The sequence below is a fragment of the Ictalurus punctatus genome, chromosome 12, assembly GCF_001660625.3.
Source record: "Ictalurus punctatus breed USDA103 chromosome 12, Coco_2.0, whole genome shotgun sequence".
Classification (NCBI taxonomy): domain Eukaryota; kingdom Metazoa; phylum Chordata; class Actinopteri; order Siluriformes; family Ictaluridae; genus Ictalurus; species Ictalurus punctatus.
In genome coordinates, this window is record NC_030427.2 from 26,855,037 (window position 1) to 26,880,379 (window position 25,343).

General features: G+C 39.3%; 1 protein-coding gene across 2 annotated transcripts in view; it reads right to left on the reverse strand.

Annotated features, from left to right (window-relative positions):
- npr1a (natriuretic peptide receptor 1a) overlaps positions 1 to 25,343 on the reverse strand; it is a 98,371-nt gene that overhangs the window by 69,920 nt on the left and 3,108 nt on the right. Inside the window, exon 2 of one of the 2 annotated variants that reach the window (XM_017482439.3) lies at positions 24,035 to 24,781. In XM_017482439.3, the coding sequence (XP_017337928.1) occupies positions 24,035 to 24,764 (730 nt within the window). In that variant the 5' untranslated portion in view covers positions 24,765 to 24,781. Of the gene's footprint in view, positions 1 to 24,034; positions 24,789 to 25,343 lie in introns of both variants that reach the window. The other variant, XM_017482438.3, reaches the window with a different exon arrangement.

Below are 25,343 nucleotides of genomic sequence, written 5' to 3' on the forward strand. Positions count from 1 at the left end.
TAAGAAACTAATAATGTGTGGCTGTGGATCAGGTGGTACAGCGGGTCGTTCACTAATCGAAGGGTCGGCGGTTTGATTCCCGGCCCACGTGACTCCACATACCGAAGTGTCCTTGGGCGAGACACTGAACCCCAAGTTGCCCCCGGTGGCAAGTTAGCGCATTGCATGGCAGCTCTGCTACCACTGGTGTGTGAGTGTGTGAGAATGAGACACAGTGTAAAGCGCTTTGGAACTGCTAAGGTTAAAAAAGCCCGATATAAGTGCAGACCATTTACCAAAATAACATTCAAACAACATTTTTGTTGTTTGTAGAAACGTATAAAGCACAATTTCACCCGCCTGTAATACTCAGTGAATGTGTGTGCGTTCCTTCGTGTGTGTAGTTCCCCCAAAATCATTCTTAACTTAACAGTATATACGGTATATACCATGAATACCCATTAGTATGTTTGTTTTATCCCTTCCGTCCGACATCATGACCAGCCACCCTTGTCTCTAGCTGTAAGCTGAAGATAATGACGTTTTTATTTCATTACATAATGATATACGTGCAATATTAGAGATTTAAAAAAACGTCCACTCATTCAAGCTCATTTTATTTTCATTTCCATTTTGTGTCCATTTCTCTCTCTCTCTCTCTCTCTCTCTCTCTCTCTCTCTCTTTTCCCTGTTACACATCCTGTCACCTGCTTTTATCTCCTCTGTTCAAGTGTGGCTCTGAAAGCACCCATTACTGCGCAGTTATTTCGTAAATAATTGATCAGTGAGGAGCTCCGTCTGGCAAACACACCGCGTAGGCTGCACCTGCTTCCGTGTAAAAAAAAAAAAGTCATTTATTTAAGCTCAAGCATATAACAGCAGATTTCATCCATGCAGCAGCTGATTTACTGCGCTGCCTGAAAATGGGCTTTACTTAGACAACTTAAACATGAAACAGTTTTTTTTCTGCTTAGTAACTGCGTAACTAAGCAATAAAAATGGCTCTAAAAGCGAATGTAACTGTGAACACTGTAACAATAAATGTATTTCTTGTATCTCAGACACTTTTGGTTCATTTTTCATTTGCGTATGGAATATCAGCAGCCATGTTGAAAATGTTCGTCGGCCGCCTCCACGTGTTAATGGATGATAAAGGAGGTTTCATATGTGTGCAACCTCTTATTTATACCCCAGGGAAGCAGGCAACAACAGAGCTCCTGGGGACTGAGAGCAAAATAAAAGACTACGTTTATCCTGGGAATTTTATACCGTTCGTTATAGATTAAGGAGACGCTGATACTCGGTGCTCATTTCCTCATAACTTGTGAAGACTTGACAAACAGAAGACTGATGATTTATATATAATCGTCCCTATATGCTATTATACTTCCTCGATATCCAGTGACATTTACTCAGATTATACCGTGTTACCTGAACCCGCCAACCATTACGCGTTTTCCATAGGAGCTCCGCAATTTAACGCTACGTACACTGGTATGAGTTATTACTCACAAATATGCCAAAAGAGCAGTATTAAAAAACCCTATTAAAAAAAACGGGAGACGTACCATTCATTCTACGAATCCGGAATGATTCACCTCTCCAATATTAACCAACACCACCTGGAAGCCCCGCCTCCTTCCACCGATCTCACATGCAGGAAAATGCAGAATGTTTCGAGTTCATTAACCTGAAACGATTCAGTCTATCAATGTCCAGTATGTTCGACATGGATTAGTTAACTTAAGTTAACTATATATATTAGGGATGCCACTGAAATAGGGGCAGTGGTGGATCAGTGGGTAAAGGCTCTGGGTTACTGATCAGAAGGTCAGGAGGCCAAGCTACCACTGTTGGGCCCTTGACCATCAACGGCTCAGATGTATAAATGATATAAATGGAAGTCGCTCTGGATAAGGGCGTCTGCCAAATGCTGTAAATGTAAAGTTTTTTAAGTGGTTAAAATGGACACTTTCAGTTTAAGACCAAAGCAGAAAAAGTACTAAACATTATTTTTTCTCACGGGGTTTATCGCAATTTTTCTTCTTAAAAATCAGGGAAAAACCCATACCGCACATGTCAAACAGGGTTTTTTTTTTTCTTCTTTATCTTACATTTGACCCTTTCAGTAAAGTTGGTGCTTTAATTGCTGTCCTTTCTGTTCAGAAATCTTTGCAGCCCCACGGTACCCTTCTATAATCTGAGCTTGCTGTTCTTGAGCATGATGACAGGCTCGCCTCAATGATGACCTTTATCATACCCCGGCGGATGAAGTCTAAACACGAGGGGAGACACTCAAACACATCTGGAGGGTTTGCCATTTTAATTGGCCTATTAGGTCAAAACCGTAGTCGTGTCTGACAGCCCGGGGAATTTAATGCACAACCTTCATGTCACTAGCACAGAATCATAGCCGGTGAACCGATCTTTTCTTTCACAGTGCAGGGAACTTTTTAGTTCCAAGTTTCACTCAGAAGCCCTAATCTTTGCAGGGTGAACATGTTCCGATTTCAATCACCTTCGCTCAATTATTCATCTGCTTGCTTTTGTTTTGTGCTGGGTTCTGGATACTGTCTCTAAAAATAGGCAACAAAGGCTGAATCTTGTTGATGGCAGCAGGTTTCTGGCTTGTGCTATGCATGTGCATAAGTGCTCAATGTTTTATCATGTTTTATAACAATGTGTTCCCTTACTAGCCTTTAACACAGCTTCGCATGTTACTGAGAAACTACACAGTCCTTCATCTAGGAGTGTAGCCAGACTTTTTTAGACCCAACCACTTTCTTCAGATGGTAATCTAGGTACGGGCAGAAATACTAAGAAAATGACACAATCTGGCTTCTCAATCTCTGTACAAACCTGAATAGGTTCCCATCAGACAGAAGACACCCAAATAAGCAACATTTACTTGCTGTCTGCTATAAAAACTAGAAAAAAGTCATAGCTGACAGTAAATTACGCCAGGGTAACAAATTCAGTGTCATTAACTAATGGGAGCTACTACTACTAATTACTACTACCACTAATATCTACTACTACTAATTACTACTACCACTAATATCTACTACTACTAATATCTACTACTACTATCTACTACTACTAATTACTACTACTACTAATATCTACTACTACTAATTACTACTACTACTAATATCTACTACTACTAATTACTACTACTACTAATATCTACTACTACTAATTACTACTACTACTAATATCTACTACTACTAATTACTACTACTAATAATATCTACTACTACTAATTACTACTACTAATAATATCTACTACTACTAATTACTACTACCACTAATATCTACTACTACTAATTACTACTACTACTAATTACTACTACTACTAATATCTACTACTACTAATTACTACTACTACTAATATCTACTACTACTAATTACTACTACTAATAATATTTACTACTAATAATAATATCTACTACTACTAATTACTACTACTAATAATATCTACTACTACTAATTACTACTACTACTAATATCTACTACTACTAATTACTACTACTAATAATATCTACTACTACTAATTACTACTACTACTAATTACTACCACTACTAATATCTACTACTACTAATTACTACTACTACTAATATCTACTACTACTAATTACTACTACTACTAATTACTACTACTAATAATATCTACTACTACTAATTACTACTACTACTAATATCTACTACTACTAATTACTACTACTAATAATATCTACTACTACTAATTACTACTACTACTAATATCTACTACTACTAATTACTACTAATACTAATATCTACTACTACTAATTACTACTACTACTAATATCTACTACTACTAATTACTACTACTACTAATATCTACTACTACTAATTACTACTATTACTAATATCTACTACTACTAATTACTACTACTACTAATTACTACTACTACTAATATCTACTACTACTGATTACTACTACTAATAATATCTACTACTACTAATTACTACTACTACTAATATCTACTACTACTAATTACTACTACTAATAATATCTACTACTACTAATTACTACTAATAATAATAATAACTACTACCACTACTACTACCATGACTACTACTAATAACTACTACTGCTACTACTAATTACTACTAATAATATTTACTACTACTAATTACTACTACTACTAATAATAACTACTACCACTACTACTACCATGACTACTACTAATAACTACTACTGCTACTACTAATAACTACTACCACTACTACTACCATGACTACTATTAATAACTACTACTACTACTACTACTACTAATAATAATAATAATTACTACTACTAATAACTACTACTGCTACTACTAATTACTACTACTACAACTAATAACTACTACTACTAATTACTACTACTACTACTACTGCCATGACTACTATTAATATCTACTACTACTACTACTAATAATAATTACTACTACTAATAACTACTACTGCTACTACTAATTACTAGTAATAACTACTAATACTACGACTAATTAGTGCTAATAATAACTACTACCACTACTACTACTACTACTAATAATAATAATAATAATAATAATTACTACTACTACTACTACTACTAATAATAATAATAATAATAATTACTACTACTACTACTAATAATAATAATAATAATAATAATTACTACTACTACTACTACTACTACTAATAATAATAATAATAATTACTACTACTACTACTACTAATAATAATAATAATAATTACTACTACTACTACTAATAACAATAATAATAATAATAAGTACTACTACTACTACTACTACTAATAATAATTACTACTACTACTACTACTACTACTAATAATAATAATAATTAATACTACTACTACTACTACTAATAATAATAATAATTACTACTACTACTACTACTACTAATAATAATTACTACTACTACTACTACTACTACTACTAATAATAATAATAAGTACTACTACTACTACTAATAATAATAATAATTACTACTACTACTACTACTACTAATAATAATAATAATAATTACTACTACTACTACTAATAATAATAATAATTACTACTACTACTACTACTAATAATAATAATAATTACTACTACTACTAATAATAATAATAATTACTACTACTACTACTAATAATAATAATAATAATTACTACTACTACTACTACTAATAATAATAATAATAATTACTACTACTACTACTAATAATAATAATAATAAAAATTACTACTACTACTACTAATAATAATAATAATTACTACTACTACTACTACTACTAATAATAATAATAATTACTACTACTACTACTACTAATAATAATAATAATAATAATTACTACTACTACTACTAATAATAATTACTACTACTACTAATAATGATAATAATAATTACTGCCACCACTAGAGTCTTATTGAGCTGGCCTTTAGCTACATCCATGCCTCCATCGTGAAGTCTTTCCCATGGCGAAATCTTGAAGTTACAGCTTACTTCTGACAAACACTGACACTGGAGACTCCTTCCATAAATGTTAAATAAAAGTCTCCTTACAGAAAACTTCTCCATATCAACAATTCCACACATGTTAAATGAGTTTATGCGGCGTGTACGCGATACGAGTCCCTGTGAAACAGGATATCGGGACTGCCATTGGCAGGAAGGATGTATATACAGTACTGCTTTCAAATCTGTCTAAAATACATCACATTAGAGGATAACCGTCTTCCCACGCAGCCTCTTCTTCCGCTGAGGTGTGCACAATACTGTGAGTGTTCAATATTGTACTATATTGCATAACTGATTATATAATTGAGTATTTGTTACATAATGTATATAGAGCTCAGAGAGAAATCTTGTATTATTCTACAGACAGAGGATGGCCAAAATATAAAGAGCTAAAGTCAGCCAGACAAATTAAGAGTCGATTATAGACTATGATCTATTTTCAGCCTTCGCACAAGCGAAGCCACAATTAAGATGTAATCATATGCAATTAATACGAGTCTGACAGGCTCGTTAAAGCTGCTGAGGAATGTGAGTGCTGAGCCGTAATGGAGGTGTGTGTGTGTGTGTGTGTGTGTGTGTGTGTTATAGGTTTGCCAAGCCAGATCTGTGTGTAAGAGGCAAAGGATCTGCTACCATCAACACTATGCTCTGCTCTATGATTATAAGATATAAAACAAGGATGTCAACCGCACAAGACATTCATCTAGATCTTACTATAATGCTTTCATTCCCAGCCACTTGAACACAGCATGCAGCTGTAGCTGTTGCAATCAAGCTTGATGTCCGTTTGAATGCAACCCTTCTGTCGTTGTAAAAATCTCTAAAACTAGGAGGAGCGTAAACAGGATTTGATGTGACTGACAGCAAAATTGGCACCCGTTGCTTTGCTTGATGCTGTTTTCATTTCATGCTGTCAGAGTGTGTTCATGACGTTTGGTTACCTGTGTGTAAACGTGTGGATGTTTTTTTTCCCCCCCTGAACGGGATTGCAAATCTTTGTGGAACAACGCTACAACAAACTCAGCTACAACAAATGACATAAGAAATAGGAAACGCCGTTTATATCCAGGTTCCGCCTTGATAATATTCAATCGTAGTAAGAAATAAATACGTGTCAGCGTGCTGTTAGGAAAAGAATCAACGACCCCGCACGAAGCGGAAATACCCTTAACTTGGGAGTCATTATGTTCCTACAGCATAACAGCACACCCTGAAGCGTTTTATTCCTCTTATACCACGTCAACCGTTCCCAGCCTTCCTTTACATTTGTTTATTCGCTTGAATGATGACGCGTTGTAGTTCTGATCCATTTATAGTTACGTTTCATGTTGCGGAACGTTCGTGAAAGAAAAATTCGTTCCTGTTACCGCCATCACCAGCCCACCCCCCCTAACAAAAACATAACTAGCCCTCTGGCCAATCAGAACTGGAGAATTGATCAACGCTGTGGGATTGAACTCATTAATATATACATTGTCCAATCATGCTAATTATTTCACGACCATGTTAACTTTCCAAATAGCACAGGACAGTACTGTAACTGTTACAAATAAATAAATAAATAAATAAATAAATAAATGACAATTACTCTAATGTACACATTTTTATTCCACCACTCCGGATGATATGGGACGTTCTCTATATGACTATTTATGCACCATATTGACTTTGGAAAGATCTCCATAATCTTCTCGATCACCGTGATTTAAATGCAAATAAAAACACACTCCGTAGTCCAAAATATTGGTAATTAATCTCAAGGATTTAAAACGTAAAAGCAAACCCGATCCTCCTTAAAGTAAATTCCCAGGCTTTAAACCTTCCTGGAACCTGTTGTTTCTGCCCAGGAAGTCAGCCATCCATATTGAAAAATGCCTGTTCAGTAGATTAATGAATAATGGCTGCATGTGGAGGAGTTTTCTAATCTATTTTAGCAAGTTCATTGTCATAGTCTGGGCTTTGCCATCTTAGGCTGTGAACTGTTTCCAAAGACAACCCACTCATGGGAACTTGAATAGCATTATTTCCCACTGCCAGGGAGTACTACCTCAGCGTCTAAATTTATCACGCAGGTTTGAGTCGCGCTCTTTGAGAAATGAAATGGGCTGATTGTTTTTAAATCACTAAATCATTTGTGCACTTGTGGTGATCCTTCTGCAGTCATACACTTCGCTGATGATCGACCAGGAGGCTTTCGAGTAAACGATCATGCATGTGCTTTAGATCTGAAACACAGCAAGAGAGCTATACTCTTGCGTTCTCTCCGGGTGAACGGTGTTTGGCGTTAGCCCGTGCTGAGCAGCTGCCCACGGTCAAGCCGCAAGAATTAATGGTCTGCAGAGCCGTTTACGGGAAAGCGAGGAAAATAGAGGCTTCGGTTTAATTAAACACGGGAGGTGGGCAGTGCGGTGAAGCGTGCGCTCTGAAAATGTGTACTGGAGTCAAAGTGGCAGCCTCCTCTGAAATAAATTGCTTCACACTGTTCTTCGCAGAGAAACAAACGGACGCCGAGAAGGCGCCTTATTTTCTCCATATGCTCTTCTTTCCTGGTTCATCATGTGGAAAAAGAGACCGGAGGCTCGGTGTTTCCTTCAACTGTCGGTCGGAAACAAGTCTCGCATCTAAAGCGGCACTATGTGGGATTCGTAATGAGACCTGATTGCGTGAAGGACATATTAGTTATAGAGTTTGGAGGCTAAAGTGCCTTCGAGTGAAAAACTCGACATACCGCGTTCGACCTGTAACGAGCCGGCGAATTTGCTTACGAGGTAGTTAATGAGTTAATCAGCGAACAGTTGATGATGAAATGTTACTCACACAAACAATGTGTCTTTATTCATCAAGACGTAAAACGTTGCAAATAATGGGTTCTGGAACATCTTGTATGTGAACGCCACGTGGGAGATGATCCAGTAAGGACTAGAGGAGTTAACTTCATAGGTCTTATGTGTTAAGCTTCACAGTACGTGTCACTAAAAACACATAGCTCAGTAGGTCACACTAGGACTTACCGAGATAACCAACATCACGCAAATATAAAAACACAAACTTCCCTCCGAGTGCTCCTTTGCTTACACGGACACTTGCGTTTTTTTGTTTCGATTTCGAGTCTAGTCTCCGCCCCTGTCCTGTGATTGGTGTGTTCCCTGATTGTGCTCACCTGTTTCTAGTTCAGCCTTGATTCATTTGTTTTTTTTATACCTTCGTGTCGATGTCTTTTTGCGAAGTCTTGCCATGCATTCTCCAAGCCCTGGTCTTGTCTCATGTCTAGTATTTCCTGGTTTGGTGCCTTGCCTGTGATTTCAGTTCCCAGATTATAGATTACTCTAATTTAATGTTGTCTGCTTGCGTTTTGACCCTAGACAGTCTTCAACTTCAACACACTTCAACACACTGCTAATTACAGCTAGACATGAGGACATGCAACTTTCCCAACGTATACAGGCTCTTAATCTCCCAGTACAAGGCTCTGCATGTGCGCTGCCAGAATAAACAAGATGATTACAGGTAAAATAGTAAAAACACACACACACACACACACACACACACACATGTTAAGAACATTATCAGAGAGGACACCTTTAACATGTTTTTCCCATCGCAATAATGTTACACAATGTGTACTCTCTATTCGTTTATCCGTCTTTAATGATGATGAGACGAAGTAATTCCACAATCTGTCCACATGACTAACGTATAGATAAGTAAGTAAGTAAGTAAGTAAATATTAACACTAAATCAACATTAAGATATATTTCCCATAGTAATGATGAAAAGAAAAAAACTTTAAACGACAAAAAAATGCATTTAAACACCTGGAATAATATCGATAGGTGCAGAGAAATAAAAAGCCACTTGCACCCGACACAAAATTCGCAGAGGACAGAGCCGAGCTGATCTCAGATGGTGTGCAGCGCGACTGTTTTCATCAATTACATCAATTTAGACTCCAAATCTGGCCTGAGCGAAACGGGACCGCATCCACGGGTAGCGAGAATAACGTGGCTCTTTCTAAAGGTTAGGTTTACTTATTCATAATCTTTTATCAATCTCGTGCCATTTGGACGGTCATACTGTTTAACCGGATAGCAAGCAGTTCTACAGAAACGATTTCAGCCACTGAAGTATTACAGAAAGCCGAGAAAAACTCTGTGTCCTCCGTCCTCATCTGAGAACCTTCTGAACTGTGAATCAACAGATCCACATTTTCAAAGATCACACAGTTAGGCATCGACAGCTCTGCTCTAACCCGAGTTTCATCATATCTACAGGATTCATCTGAGCACACAGCATGGAGAGGTTCAGTTTCATTACCTCAGAGTTTCACTACAGGAGCTCCACAGGGGTCTGTTCACGGTCCACTCTTGTTTTCCCCCAATATATTAAATCACTGAGCTCTGTGATGAGGTCATATATCTTCTACGGCTAATTCTATGCTGAGGACACACATCTGCCCAAGCCTTATACAATATCTCAGACTGCCTCATCAACAAAATTACGCCGATCTGCCTACTAATTAAAAACTTCCCAATGCTGGACCTCTCAATCACTTATACCTCCCCGTGTTTCTCCCTAATTTGGTCATCTTTTAATTCTCACGCACCAGCCTGCTCTATTCTGTCACACGACAGCTACCAACACGGAAGGGTGAAGGCCATCACGTGCTTCATCTGAGACACGTGAAGCCAGCCAAGTGCATCTTTTTGAACAGCTGCTCATGCTGCGTCACAGTCTGAGGAAAGCGCTATCTACCATCTTCCACATACATGAGCTCTCAGACTCCTATGTTTGGCTATCCTTGCTGTATTTGACAGGGGAGAGATACAATGCTCCTCCCACGACCGATGATTACAGATGTGAGCTTAAAACACGTGCTTAACTCCTTAACATAGTATTCTTTGTTTTCCGAACATCTAATATCCATCAGCTTTAAGAAATGTTTAAATAGACATAACTTTAAATAAGCGAGTGATGTGTGTTACATTTGCAGTATAATTTCTATGTCGTTGAACGTCCATGAAAGAAGTTAGTTATCCTGTTATCACGTATGTTATAGCAGCTATACAACAAAAAGAACATGTTACAGAGAAACCTAAAAGGCCTTGTCTTTGTACTGAAGACGTTTTTTTTTTTTAGACAAACGTAACTAGTCCTCTGGTCCAATCAGAATTGAGAATTCATCAACGCTGTGGGATTAAATTCATTAATATATATCTTGTCCACCTGTCCATCCGTTTTCTATACCTCATATCCTACACAGGAGGATGAGGGAACCTGGAGCCTGTCCCAGGGCAGGGGACAAGGCAGGGGACATCGTAGTCTGGGTGCCAATCCATTTCAGGGCACAATCACACACATTCACACACTACAGACAATGTAGGAATGCCAATCAGCCAATCAGCATGTCTTTGGACTGGTGGAGGAAACCCCCGAAGCACGGCGAGAACACAGAAACTCCATGCACAGGCGGTGGAGGTGGGATTCGAACCCCCAACCCCAGAGGTGTGAGGAAAGCATGCTAACCACTAAGACACTTGAGGGTTCATGAAAACAGCTTATAATAATGGTATGGATGCTAAACCAATAAACGTTTCTTTGACTTGACTTGAAGTCACCGCCAGTCATCTTTATTTCGGGGTGAAGACAGGAAACTGCTAAAATGGCAAACGCTTATTTCTGGTCAACTAGTTTTTACACATTCAATCCATCCAACTCAAACCTTACATGGCTCACCTATGTCTGATTAGCATCATCGCTATTTGAGTGGCCAAAGGGCAACAGATGGCCCTGTTTATTGGAAGTGACTGAAACTGCAGGTGTGTTTGTCAGGCATCTCCCCCCTCTCTCTTTAGACGTCACACTCATCCTGATCACGCTGTATAAATCAGGCAGATAAGTGTGTGTGTGTGCATAAAAAGAGTTTTCACTGGGCCACTGGTTACTTTAGAAATACACCTGGAGGCACTAAACCAACCAGAACGTTCCCAACGACGCAAAGCATTCTGGGTCTGCTGCACCTCCTCAATATTTCATTTTTTACTACCTAAGAGTGTGTCGTATAGGTGATCGCAAAAATCATAAATAACAGTACCGTTAATATTATGCTTTATACGTCACGGGACACTGTCTACAGGTGCTACATGTCCCATTAAATATGCTACAAGCTATCAGTACGTTTACATGGACAACAATAATCCGATATGAACCCGATTAAGACGATACTCAGATTAAGAAACTAGCATGTGAACAGAGATTATTGATGACCTTAATCCGATTAAAGTCATACTCGAAGTAAACACAAATGGAATTAAGACGTGTGGAGTATTCCTGTTTTAGTCGCGTTATCGACGTGCGTTACAGACACGTACACACCTTAATCACACTATTAACGTCGTGTGGGAGTTTTCACCACGTTTTGTGACAGGACACGTACACACACGGTAGCGCTCGACCGCTTGACGGCAAACCAGAGAGCACGGCTGCGTCCCAAACCGCGTACATACCTGCTATATAGCAGGAGAAATACACTTATTTTGATTTCCTTATTCACTGAAAGTGACATGCACAACAGGCCACGCCTCTTTCACTGGGCGTGACGGGGGCAGATTTGACAAATACTGTATTGATTCATGATGACCAGCTGTTTTGTGGCTTAAATATCACACCAGTATCAAAGTACAAAGGAGAACAAATATGGCATGACACATATATCAGGCCTCGATTTGAGACACTTCTGGTATCATACGCGTCTCGGCTGCTTCTGTTTGAGCTACTGGCAGGAGAAAGAGCAACATCGCACTTCGATTTTAATGTTCTAGCAACTCCAGGTACACTCCTCAGTAATGAGTAGGTCAATTTACATTTCCTACCATTTTTGGTTTTTGCTTGGAGAGAGATATTAACTGTTTAATGTTTAATAATGAGTGCAATTAGCCTAGCCTCAGAGCCAGGTGCGAGTGAAAAAAGAAAGAAATTGAATTCAATGGGATTGAATAACGTCTTCACAGGACTCATTTAATGTGAATTTGACGTGAACATTGGAAGGGTTTATGTTTCCCTGGTTATGCTACAAGGCTTGCTCGTGATAACATTAGCTAGTTCATATGAAACGAAGTTCATGATAATGTAGCTAGCTACATTAGTTACCTTGAGTATTATTGTAGTGGAGAGTAATTACCCCTCTAGTAATGAACTCCCCGTGCTGTGTTTAACGTTTAAGATGTCATTCCTCCTCTGTTTTCACAGCGCAGTTTGCAGTCTGCAGTACTTACTGTAATTGTGTAATTGGTCCAGACGAATGAATTCATGCAGATAAATCTAACCATGAAATAAAAATCTAGACATGTTAAAATGTTTTAATAATAATTTAATAATACCTATCGTAGCACTTTTCAGTATCTTCAGTAAGCGCTTCAGTATCCTGGTCAGGGTCCAGTTTAGCGTAGCCAGTCCACCTTGGTTTTGTTAGGTGGGAGGAAACCGGAGAACCCAGAGGAAATCCGTGTGGACGTGCGGAGAAGGGGACGCGGAACAAACTGTAACCTGAGCTCATGATCGATGCTCAGTTTGTTTGTGCTCCGACTTCACTGAATGGTCAGTTAAGGACTAGAAACAGAGCAGACCACGTTTTCACACTCTGTACCCGCTGTAGCCTCAAATCCCTGTTCTTGGCTGACGCGAGTGGAACCTGACGTGGACTTCTGCTGCCGTAGCTCATCCGCCTCGAGGTTTATGTTCCAACCGAGATGCTTTTCTGCTTACACCTATTATAAAGAGTTATTGTTACCGTAGTGGTTTATTTGAGTTACCGTAGCCTTCCTGTCCCTTTCTCAAATTCGTCTCCTCTGACCTCTCTCTCGTTAGCGTTTCTGTCCTCAGAAATGCTGCTCACTCGATGTTTTTTTTCCTTTTCACACCATTTAACCACGCCACAGTCACGGACATCACACTTTTTCTTCATTCGGATGTATATGAAATGGACGCTGCCTAAACCTCTTGACCTGTATCGGCACGATTTTATGCATTATGTTACGGCCACATGATTGACTGATTAGAAAATTGCATGCATGATCGAGCGTACAGGTGTTCCTAATAAAATGGACGGTGAGCGTTTATGTGCGCGTTTATACTACCAGTGCCAGTACACTTTAAACGATCAGGTCATAGGGCTGGTGATACCCTTCCACTTCTCAAATGTTCTCTGTCTCTATGGCAACACTGGCTACTAATCTGCCCCGTCCCCATCCCCCGACCCCGTTCCCCCCAACCAGGCATGTGCTGCAGAAACAGCTGACGGGAAAAAAACTCATCCACTCGTCATTCTTCTCTCTGTGTCATTACGATTACCATCATTACTTTCTACAGCCACGTTTAAACAAATTAGCCTTACTACAGTCGTAACAGTCATATTAACAACCTGCATTTACGATCCAGCTTTCCAAACGCCCACACTGCAAAATAATGACTAGACTAATGTCATCCTATCATCTGTCCGGCTCAGGAGGCGGAATTCCATGTTAGCTTCCCACATCGCTATCTAAACAGCACAGGTGGGAAGTAAGAAAGTGCAAAGTTTGGTCTTTACTCGGGGGCTTTCGTTTTTACGTTCGGAATAAAAACTGCATTCTATTCAGTACATTCTCAAGCATGTGAATCCATTCGCACTCAGCTAGCTTGTACTGCCGGAGCTATCGTGCTAGCAAACAGCTCAGAGATTAGCAACAAAGCTGCTGTTAGTTAGCCTTCAGCAAATGTTTTCGCACGTCGGCTTGTTGGTACACAAGGCGCTCATTTACTTTCGTGCATTTTCTTTTGTGAATCTTTTTTTTTTGTACTTTGATACCTTCATGCTTTAAGTAAGTTATATTTTTCTATTTGAGTGAGGAATGTGATGCTTTGGTCAACATCTATCGTGTACGTCTACGTGTTCTTTAATGTACGGCGTCCAAACTCATAGGCCATTAGTTTAAAGTGGGTTTTTTTTAGAAAGTTGTTAGATGTTATATATAGAATGATCCCGATTTTTGTTACTCTGTTAAAAGGTTCAATAGGCAATTTTTTAAAATTCCTTACTTGTACAAATAACCTGGTATGAGAGAATAAACAGGGTAAAACAATGCATTAAGCCGTGACCTCAGCAAAAGTGTATTAAGTCACTGAGAAAACCCATGGTTTGATTGTGTTTGGATGCGCCTCCTGACAGTCATCCACAGGCCAGTGGTAGAGCTTCTTGAACATGGGCTTGAATCATTCAAATGCTGAATCCACTATCTCTTAGAGACCTAATCACGGAGAGAAAAAAAGACTAATCTTACCAAACGCACCTTTAAGAGTTGACCTCCCAATCTAAAATGGCTGATGGTGACATGCCCAGAACGTCTCAGGCGTTTATGTGCAAACGTTCTACGCAAAATGTCTAAAAAATAAATAAATAAAATACAAACCATGTCAGACAGTAACAAACATGATTCACTTTTTTAAAGATAAGACTTTTTTTTTAAATTGCGTATGTTCTGAGCAAAACTACATAACTGCTATTAGTATTTGTATACAAGTATAATTTTGGACATCAAAGTTTGTAAAAAAAAAAAAAAAAAAAAAAAAAAAAAAAAGTTCTGTATTATTATACACTGCAAGTATGTTTCAGCCGGAATGTTTTGACTCTGGTTTGCTGTTACTTGCTGTTTTCCTGCTAACTTTAGTTACTTTTTAATACCTTATTTTAAAGAATTTAATTAAAGGATTTGAGTACCACTTCTTTAATTAAGGGATTTGGATACCACTTCTTTAAGAAGTGGTACCCAAATCCTTTTAATTAAAGAAGTGGTACTCAAATCCTTTTAATTAAAGAAGTGGTACCCAAATCCTTTTAATTAAAGAAGTGGTACTCAAATCCTTTTATTTAAAGAAGTGGTACTCAATTCCTTTTAATTAAAGAAGTGGTACTCAATTCCTTTTAATTAAAGAAGTGGTACTCAATTCCTTTTAATTAACGAAGTGGTACTCAAATCCTTTTAATTAAAGAAGTGGTACTCAATTCCTTTTAATTAAAGAAGTGGTACTCAATTCCTTTTAATTAAAGAAGTGGTACTCAAATCCTTTTAATTAAAGAAGTGGTACTCAATTCCTTTTAATTAAAGAAGTGGTACTCAATTCCTTTTAATTAAAGAAGTGGTACTCAAATCCTTTTAATTAAAGAAGTCGTAGCCAAATCCTTTGTTAAATAAGGGATTTGGGTACCACTTCTTTAATAAGGGATTTGGGTACCACTTCTTTAATAAGGGATTTGGGTACCACTTCTTTAATAAGGGATTTGGGTACCACTTCTTTAATAAGGGATTTGGGTACCACTTCTTTAATAAGGGATTTGGGTACCACTTCTGCTAAAGTGTAAGTGTGTTTTTGTTCCTGTATAATGAGATATTGGGCTGACTAGCTCATTTTCCCATGCAGACCCTTCTATTGTCAAAGTACAGGGTAAATGTTTAGCAAAGTGTCATATCTGGAAATATGATAACCACCACACATGTATTTATTCTCTCTGGTTAGTGTTTAACAATGACTCAAGCAGTGACGGAATCAGTGACAGTGAGCAGATTCTGGGTGGTTTCATGACTTTATAGTCAGTGTGCAACCGACACAGAAGGTTCATGACGAATTTTCTCTCAAGAACAACAGAAAATTCAGTAACTGAACTGAAAACTTCAGACGAAAAATGAAAACCAGTGTCTGTACTTTAATCACGTAAAAAAATCACCACACAGGAAAAATCCAGACGGTTTTAATAACAAATCTCGATTTGATATTTAAAAAAAAAAAAAAAGGGTACGAAAGCCACCCCCACCTTTGACCCTACCCTCACCCTTCGTAAACGTTCCCATGAAATGAATTTGAACTGTTACAGATTTGGGACAGCGAGACAGAAAACATGATCGCATTTTGAAGTGTTCGTGACATAACTGGATGGATTACTAAAATTACAACCAATTACAACCAACCCACAATGCCGTGAGCTAAATTTAATCCGTTTCAGCCTCTCAGAAAATTGCATTAGGGGGAAAAAAAAAATGGATGTATTTTGAACCGGAATGTTGTGTGTAATTAATATAGAGAAACAGATTTACTTTCTGCCTTATGGATGATGACATGCACGTATCATCCTGAAAAGGATGGAATATACAGTAGAATATGCTGGTGTGATGCTCCTTTCTGTCTCAAACACACACACACACACACACAGCTTTGATTAGCTAAATAGAGCTGTAGGGGTAAACACACCTGATCACCCCAGAGACTGTATAATGTAATCCTGCGCTGAACCTCCCCGTGCTGTCTGAATTAGCCTCTCACTGCCTACATATGAGCCAAAGCACCAGGACACAGACACACACTCAAAATAATGGGACGTAATTGGGCTTCTGGGTCTGAGAATCAATTATGGCTACAAATCACTGCTCATGTAACTCCAAACCCGAATGCCTAACCCTAACCTATATACACCATGTAAAAAGATTGCATTTTCTGTGCAAAAATCAAATTTGAGTATCTGGACCAACAAATCATAATCTATGAGCTCCATAGATAATCAGCTGATCCTCCGTAATAATCCATGCTCTGTTCAAGGTCACCATATTTAACTATCTCTGACTAGCACGCCATTTTAGTCTCGTTAGCGTTGCTGGAGTTTAGCACTGTATTGTTTCCTGTGCTGAAGCTACTATTCTGGTCTAATCAAACATGGACAATGTTCATCTGTAAGTACATCCATACCAGCACTGCTTAACACTGGAACATTATAATTCATTTGGGTAAGTCGCTTTGGTTGTCTGATTACTGCCAGCACAATAAAGCTAGTTTTCAAGGTTATATTAGCTTTAAGCTAGCAGTGTACTCCACTAGCCATCTAGCATAAAAATATTAACCATTGTGCAGATAACAAACAAGGTTTTAGAGCTGTTTTGGTGGCAATTTGTTAGCAAACTTATATTTTGTGTCATAGGACGGGCGTCGAGAACCGTGATATGATATTTTTGTCGGCCGCCACAACAGAACCCCTGAAGAACCCGTAAATCTGGAATTCCTCGAAGCCCAGATTTACCAACCTCCAGACGAACCTCAAACACAATCTTTATGAACCTGCATGCGATCTCGCGTTCACGTGATCCGAACGCTGAGCTAGTGCTAATGAAAACCAAAGGTCACGTATGTAGAAGTGAATTGGGAAAAAGCAGTGTGGGTAAGCGCGAGCGTCCTCATCTAATTTACTCTCTCTCCATCCCGCTCACCTCCCACCTCCCGCCATCTGGGTCTGATTAACTCCCTGAATCAATTCCCAGGTCAGTTTTAGAGAAACATGGTCAATATAAAGTCCAGGACTTATACCAGAAATCAGACCAAAAATAGAGCCATAAATCAAAGAGGAACAAAAAGTCGGGACAAATTATGTTTTTCAGGAAATATCTACCATTCACCAGTGGCTGTTTCCTTATTAAGGAAAAAAATCCAGCGCATCCACCCCGACGGAGCCTGAGATTTGACTTACACTCGGTCAGACAGCGTTTACAGATTTACAGACGTGAATTAGACTGTGGGAATATTTACAGTGATGCCCATAAACGCAAGTCTGGTCATTCAGTGCAAAACTGTAAATCCAACTAAGTCTCATGGGTAGAAGACTTTAATTTGGACTAGAACAGTGGCACCATGTAACGCCTGACAGACGGGTTAAATATATCCAAATTTAATAAATATGACCCTGATTTCGTCAATGAAAAGTGCTCATACGCAGTGTAAGAGAGTACACATCATTAAGGCAAGGGGTTTTCAGACCACAAAACGTCTGAAATGAAATGTCTCGTAAACATCTGACAGCGGAGCCGTCTCGAACCGAGCACGGAGGTGGACGTTCAGGACGAGGGGATTTTATGTCTACAGCATACAAAGACTTTCTATACAATTGTGTGCTTCCTACTTTGTGGGAACGGTTCGGAGAAGAACAACATACATGGTCAGGTGTCCACGTACCTTCGGCCATATAGTAGTGATTGAAGGACAGAACACCAAAGCTTTTAGCTATAAAATATTGCCCAGTGACTTTTTGTCAAGGGCAGACTTGTTTGTTTCCTTAGTCTCTCTTATTAGTGCACTTCATTAGCTAAGTAGCTTGCCATAAGTTATTTCACTATGGTACCACTTTTTTTTGTTTCTGGGCAACCAAAACATGTGACCTGCAGCAGACTGGAGCGTTTACATGCCTCATGGGCTAGCTAATGAGTTTATGATTTGTTCAAACCTTAGCAGTAAATCCAGTGTCGAGAAAGGAGAAGCTGAATCGATCGATCAATCAATATTCTTCTCACACAGTGAGCTGAATATATTCAAAGATCTTTCAGTCAAAAACTCAATTCAGGCCTCAGGGTTGTTGTTTTTTAAATATATATATATATATATGTAGTTTTTTCCCCATTCAGATTATACTCGTTGTACTTTGCCAATTTTTATGGTGTGAAATTGTATCATTATATGTCAGTGTGAAGCTCTCAAGCAGACAATGGAGTGTGTTACTTTTGAGAGAAAGCTTTGTTTAGCTGAAGCTAGTAAGCAGAATGCTAGGTCTTTGTCTCTCTGTTTCTTTCCCCATCATCCTATCTCCTTTCTAATTACACGCTGTAGCAAAAACTACCTTCAATAAACAGCTGTGTGTCTGAAAGATACATGATAATTGACTGAAAACTGTCATCTCTGTCTGTGTAACTTCATGCGCGTTATGTGGTATGATTAAGAGCTGTGCGTATTATCATTCTTTGCTCCAAAGAAAAGTGTGCATGTTAAGCACTGTTATATCACAGCGCTGCTGAAATCTCAAATCTGATTGGTCAGTGTTGATTCATTTTCTAGAACCGTAGCTCTGAGAACAGGTCTGGTTTCAAGGCAAATTACAGGTATATATTCATGTTCTCCTTCGAATACATTATCGTTTCTATAGCAACATCTTATATAGTGGACGCTCCACAATAATCTGAGACTAATAATTAAGAGATTCAAAAACGTGTTGATGTTTAACAAAGAAAAATGTATAATCCGTATATAAGTCTTGAATTATACCGAGTAATTCACCGGAATGGAAATTCTTGACTGAAACCGAAATTCAGGACACGTGATTCTGGAGCACACCCTGGAAACCTTGGGAATACACGCTGAATGGGATGCCATTGCATTCACACACATCTACACACCTCGGGGCAATTTAGAGTCACCATTCAAGATCCTGGCATGTGTTTGGTTGGGAGGAAACCGGAGACCCCGGAGGAAACCCACACAGACACTAACCTGAGGTCAGGATCGAACCCTAGACTCTGGAGGCATGCATCACCATGCTGCAATGCACCATATTAACCGTATTAATTTATTTATCTGCTAATAATGAAAAGATCATTAAAAAACCTTCCTGATAACTGTATAGACAAAATCTACACTGCTGTGAATTGTTTCAGAAATTAAAACAAAATCTAAGATAAAAAAAAAAAGGTAACCTGAGTAAACACAAAATACAGTTTTGTAAATGATCATGTTATTTATTGAAGCAAAAAAGTTCTCCAATACTAACTGGTCCTGTGTGAAAATGTATTTGACCCCGTAATTACTAATTCCTCATATCTATGAAACTGCATTGATGATGGGGTTCAGCTGGACTAGACACACCCAGGCCTGATTACTGCAAACCCTGTTCAATCACATCGACACTTATATAGAACTTCTTCAATAGTATGAAGTTGGTTAGAAGGTCACGGTGTAACACACGATGGCAAAATTGAAAGAAATTTCATAAATGACGAGGAAGAAGGTGATTGAAATACATCAGTCTGGGAAGGGCTACAAAGCTCTATTTCAAGGGCTCTGGGACTCCAAAGAACCACAGCGAGAGCCGTTATCTCCAAATGGAAAAACTCGACACAGTAGTGACCTTCCAAAATTCCTCCAAGAGCACAGCAACGACTCATCCAGGAAGTCACAAAAGAGCCAAGAACCACATCAAAGGACCTACAGGCCTCTCTCGCATCAATAAAGGTCACTGTTCATGACTCCACTATCAGAAAGACTCTGGGCAAAAAATGGCATCCAGGGAAGAGTGGTGAGGTGAAAACCACTGCTAACCCAGAAGAACGTTAAGACTCGTCTGAATTTTGCCAAAACACACCTTGATGATCCTCAAACCTTTGGGGAGAATGTTCTGTGGACTGATGAGTTGAAAGTGGAACTGTTTGGAAGACAGGGGTCCCGTTACATCTGGTGAAAACCAAACACAGAATTCCACAAAAAGAACATCATACCTACAGTCAAGCGTGGTGGTGGAAGTGTGATGGTGTGGGGATGCTTTACTGCTTCAGGGCCTGGGAAACTTGCAGTAATTGAGGGAAACATGAATTCTGCTCTCTACCAGAAAATCCTAAAGGAGAATGTAGTCCGTAAGTTGAAACTCAAGTGCATCTGGATTATGCAGCAAGACAACGATCCAAAGCATAGGAGCAAATCTTTGCGTTAGAAGGTTGCAGTTCTTGCTCATAAAGGTGGAACAACCAGATTTTAAGTTTAAGGGGGGCAATTAGTTTTTCACATAGGTGATAGATAACTTTTTTTGCTCCAATAAAATTTTTTTAAAAAGTACTGCGTGTTTACTTTGTTTTATGTAGCATTCCGTTTGAAGATATAAAAAAACTATTTAGTACGAGATATACGCGAAAACAGAAGGAATCAGGTTGGGGCAAATACTTTTTCACAGCAGTGTGTGTGAATAACACCTGAACGCTGTTGCATTCCTAGTTTTAATTAAAGAAGAAAAAAAGAAGCGATGTCTGCTGTGTGTATAATAAAAGTTGTTTACGGTGTAGCGCCTGCAGCACACCGACATGTCTCGCTGTTCAGTCTGACAGAATGAGCTGTGGGGAAGATCTAGCTCTGAGACATGTGAGCATGTGTCATTAAAAAAAAAGAGCGAACAGGGGTGTTTGTGTGTGAGTATAGGCATGCATGTGTGTGTGTGTGTGTGTGTGTGTGTGTGTGTGTGTGTTCATTAAAAAGCTGACTTGTGCTCCTTGGCATTTTTAACACGCTTTACTCTCAGCGTCTGCACCGATGTCTGAATCTCTAATTTCCTACCCAGTGCCATCTTTCTGCACAACAGAGCACACGTCATGGCACATTGAATACGAGAACCAGACGCACAGCTTCACACACACACACACACACACACACACGGTGCTAGAGATCAGACGATAGCGCAAGCAATTACACAGAATGGAAACAGAGAAAGAGAGAAAATGTCTCATTAGCAGCTGATCGGATCGGGCGTGAGACACTAGAGATACAGAGAGAGAGAGAGAGAGTGAAGTAATAGATGAGACGTGAAAAGAAGGATGTGTGTTTTCAATCTGACACTCTGTGACACGGCCCAGTTGCGCAATTATGTCATGGGAAAAGAGACAAAACGATATTCTCAACGAGGCTTTTAAGTGCTGCTTGGTCTTAATTGGATAAAGAGGGTCAAATCACCCCTGTAATTATTCACAGACGGCGCTTCTTCTTACAAGAGCCGTAACGAGGAACAGCGATGAGAGCAATCTGTACTTCTCAAATCTATGAAATGATTAAAAGATGAGCAGCAGATGTGATCCTTTCACTCAAGTTTGTTTCTCTCATCCTCCCTCTTCTCTCTCTCTCTCTCTCTCTCTCTCTTTGCATTTCGCTGCCACAGCAAAGCTCTCCTGGAAGCCAAATTCTCAAACATGGACCAATACCTCATAAGTAGAGTCTCACCATACGGGCGCTACGGTATCGTTTCATTAATTTAGGAGTGGCTACAGGGTTTAAAGAAAACAAAACATGCCTCTCCTTAGTATGTCATTTTGATGAGGCAATACACTAGAATACTAATGTATTAATCTTACTAGCGACATCCTACATGACAGGAGTGGTCCAGAGCACACATCCCTGGTCTGGGGCTCGCTTCACCCAAACCGTGCTGCGGTCCAGATCAAACGTGGAAGCTATCGTCTCACAGCTGCATGCCGAGTAACGTGATTGGTTCTGCTTGTCGTGTTACAATGTGACGATGGGAAAAGCGTCGTTACGGTCAGTAGAGGAGATGGAACGTGTTATTGATATATAAAACCAGACTCGAGCATTGTAAATAGCTCGGCTTTGTAGCGCGAGTGCTTGCGCGGTGAGCACAGTGAAAATCGTGACAGCCTCCACGGCTACAAATCTTTTTTCTGCCTGATAGCATGCTGTGCTGTCCAGAACACCCTGTTCTTCACTACTGGAGTGTTTGCACCAAAAGGAACTAATTAAAAAAACGATAAACAGACGAGCTTCGCGTCATACTCGCAGTTTGTTCGTAGGGGCGGGACATACTCAGTCTAGAAAGCATTTGATTGGATGCAAATTGGATAAGTACAGGATGAGTCATCGATTTTTTGACAGTTTTGCCACAAAGATTGATAAGCTATCGAATTAAAATACGGAAATGTACCAAACACAATTTTGTCAATATATTGGTGGCCACGAGGCAGGTCGACAGACAACAAAAACAACCCTGAGTTCCGAAAAAGCTGGGACGCTGTGTAAAACGTCAATAAAAACAGAATGCAATGGTTTGCAGATGTTTTTATTTACAATGTTGAAACTGATGGAAAAATGTTGAAACTGAGGAAATGTACCGGTTTTAAGAAAAAAATACGGTCATTTTGAATTTCATGGCCGCAACACGTCTCAGAAAAGTTGGGACGAGGGTGACAAATGGCTGGAAAAGTAAGTGTTACTAAAAAGAAACAGCTGGAGGAACATTTTGCAACTAATTAGGTTAATTGGGAACAGGTCAGTAACATGACTGGGTATAAAAAGAGAATCTTAGAAAGGCATAGTCTCTCAGAAGTAAAGATAGGCTTGCACTAACACTCTGTAGAAACAGCTAGCCAACATGGCATGTTAGCTACGAGCTAAAACTATAGATATGTGTAGATAGCTCCTCGTCAAAGGCTTGCATAAATTATAGCCATGTCCCAACAATCAGGAAATGACGACCCATTAGTGAAAAGCCCACATTTAAACAGCAAACAAATGACATCTCAGCAAGTGGAAATATCGTGTATATAGTCTGTATGATCTAGAATTTCCTATTGTAAGATTTCTTTAGACCAAATATAAGATTATTAAACTTATTCCGAGACATTTTTGTTTTTACTCAATTTCAATTTTAGCGTCTTTCTAGAAATAAATACTTAAAATTAGCAAAACTGTCTGCCAATAGAACTAAAAATGTCTTGGAATACATTAAAAATCCTATATTTTTAGTTTCAATCATTTTATCGGAAGTACTACTGGCACTAATACTAAATTTGACTATATTTACGATATTTTCACACATTTTCACCAGTAGCTAAGATAAATTCTGACTTGTATCTCGGTTCTACCGTGCCACCACCCACCACTAAACATGACAGATGGATTAAAAAGCAAAGTTCGAGTTCAACTCTTCTGACTCACCACGTGCTTGCTGGCTAATATCGTTAACGAGATCACGGTAGGAAACCTTCCCATCCTCGTTAAACACGATGTGCTCAGCCGTGATGTTCTCTGCGATCATCTCCGTATACGGTCCCTCCACGGCGAAGTAGCACGGCCGGTCGTCATTCTTCAGGTCATGGAACGTGAACATGGCGTATTTTTGCCAGCCGAAGTCTCTGTGCATCTTCACCACGAACTGGCCCAGTTTCTCATGCGTTGGTCCTGTGTTTGTGATGGAAGAGTACATGTTAAACCCCAACGCCGGTGCTCCAGCCGTCACCATGGGCATCTCCCAGTGCGTGGTGAAGCGGGCGACGGGTGAAGACGCGTAGTCACAGCCCGGCCCAATGAAGGCCCACGGATCATGAGCAAACTTCAGGTCCACGGCCACGATGGGCGCCACCGATTCAGAGCACAGACCCTCCTTGTTCTCGCTGCTGTTGAAGACGAGGCGCATGTGATGGCCTGGAAGGAGCGTGGGGTCTGAGTTGACCTTCTCCACAGCCCAGTTTAGAGCAGGACCTACTCGAGGCCATGCCCATGGGTACGTTGTGTTATGGAGGGGTAAGATAACAGCCAGGGTGATGTTCTTAAGAGCAGGTGATCCTCCATGCTGAGGAACCATCTCCAGTTCCACGACTCCTAAAGACACTCCGCTGAGCAGAACCAAAAGGGGCAGCCAAAGCGATCCCACCAACGCACACTCCATCTTCAGCACCTGAGGTCCTGACCACTCCAAGAAACAAGTTTAAGATGTTAAAGTACACTCTAAGAAGGACATGGTATTAAAAATGACCAAATCCCATTGTGTTCTTGGTTTTATTCTTCAATAACCTGAGGAAGTATAATCTTGACCACATCAAGAGCTTAACAAATCTGAGCATGAGCTACGTCATGTTATTAAATCAACGGAGAGACCAAGGTCCTGGCCACATCATCAGACTTTTAGACAGATCTTTAAAAAAAAGGGCGTTGTTTCTATGTAATCCATTAAATGTCTGGACAATATACAGTGGTACTTGAAAGTTTGTGAACCCTTTAGAATTTTCAATATTTCTGCATGAATATGACCGAAAACATCATCAGATCATCAGAAAGAGTTCCAGTTAAACAAATGAGACAAAAATATTACACTCGGTCATTTATTTTTTGAGGAATTACTATTAGGATTATTTGAGGAAAATGATCCAATATTACACATGTGTGAGTGGTAATTGCTTTCAGTATCTGGTGTGACCCCCTTGTGCAGCAATAACGTTACCGGTAACCGTTGATCAGTCTTGCACAT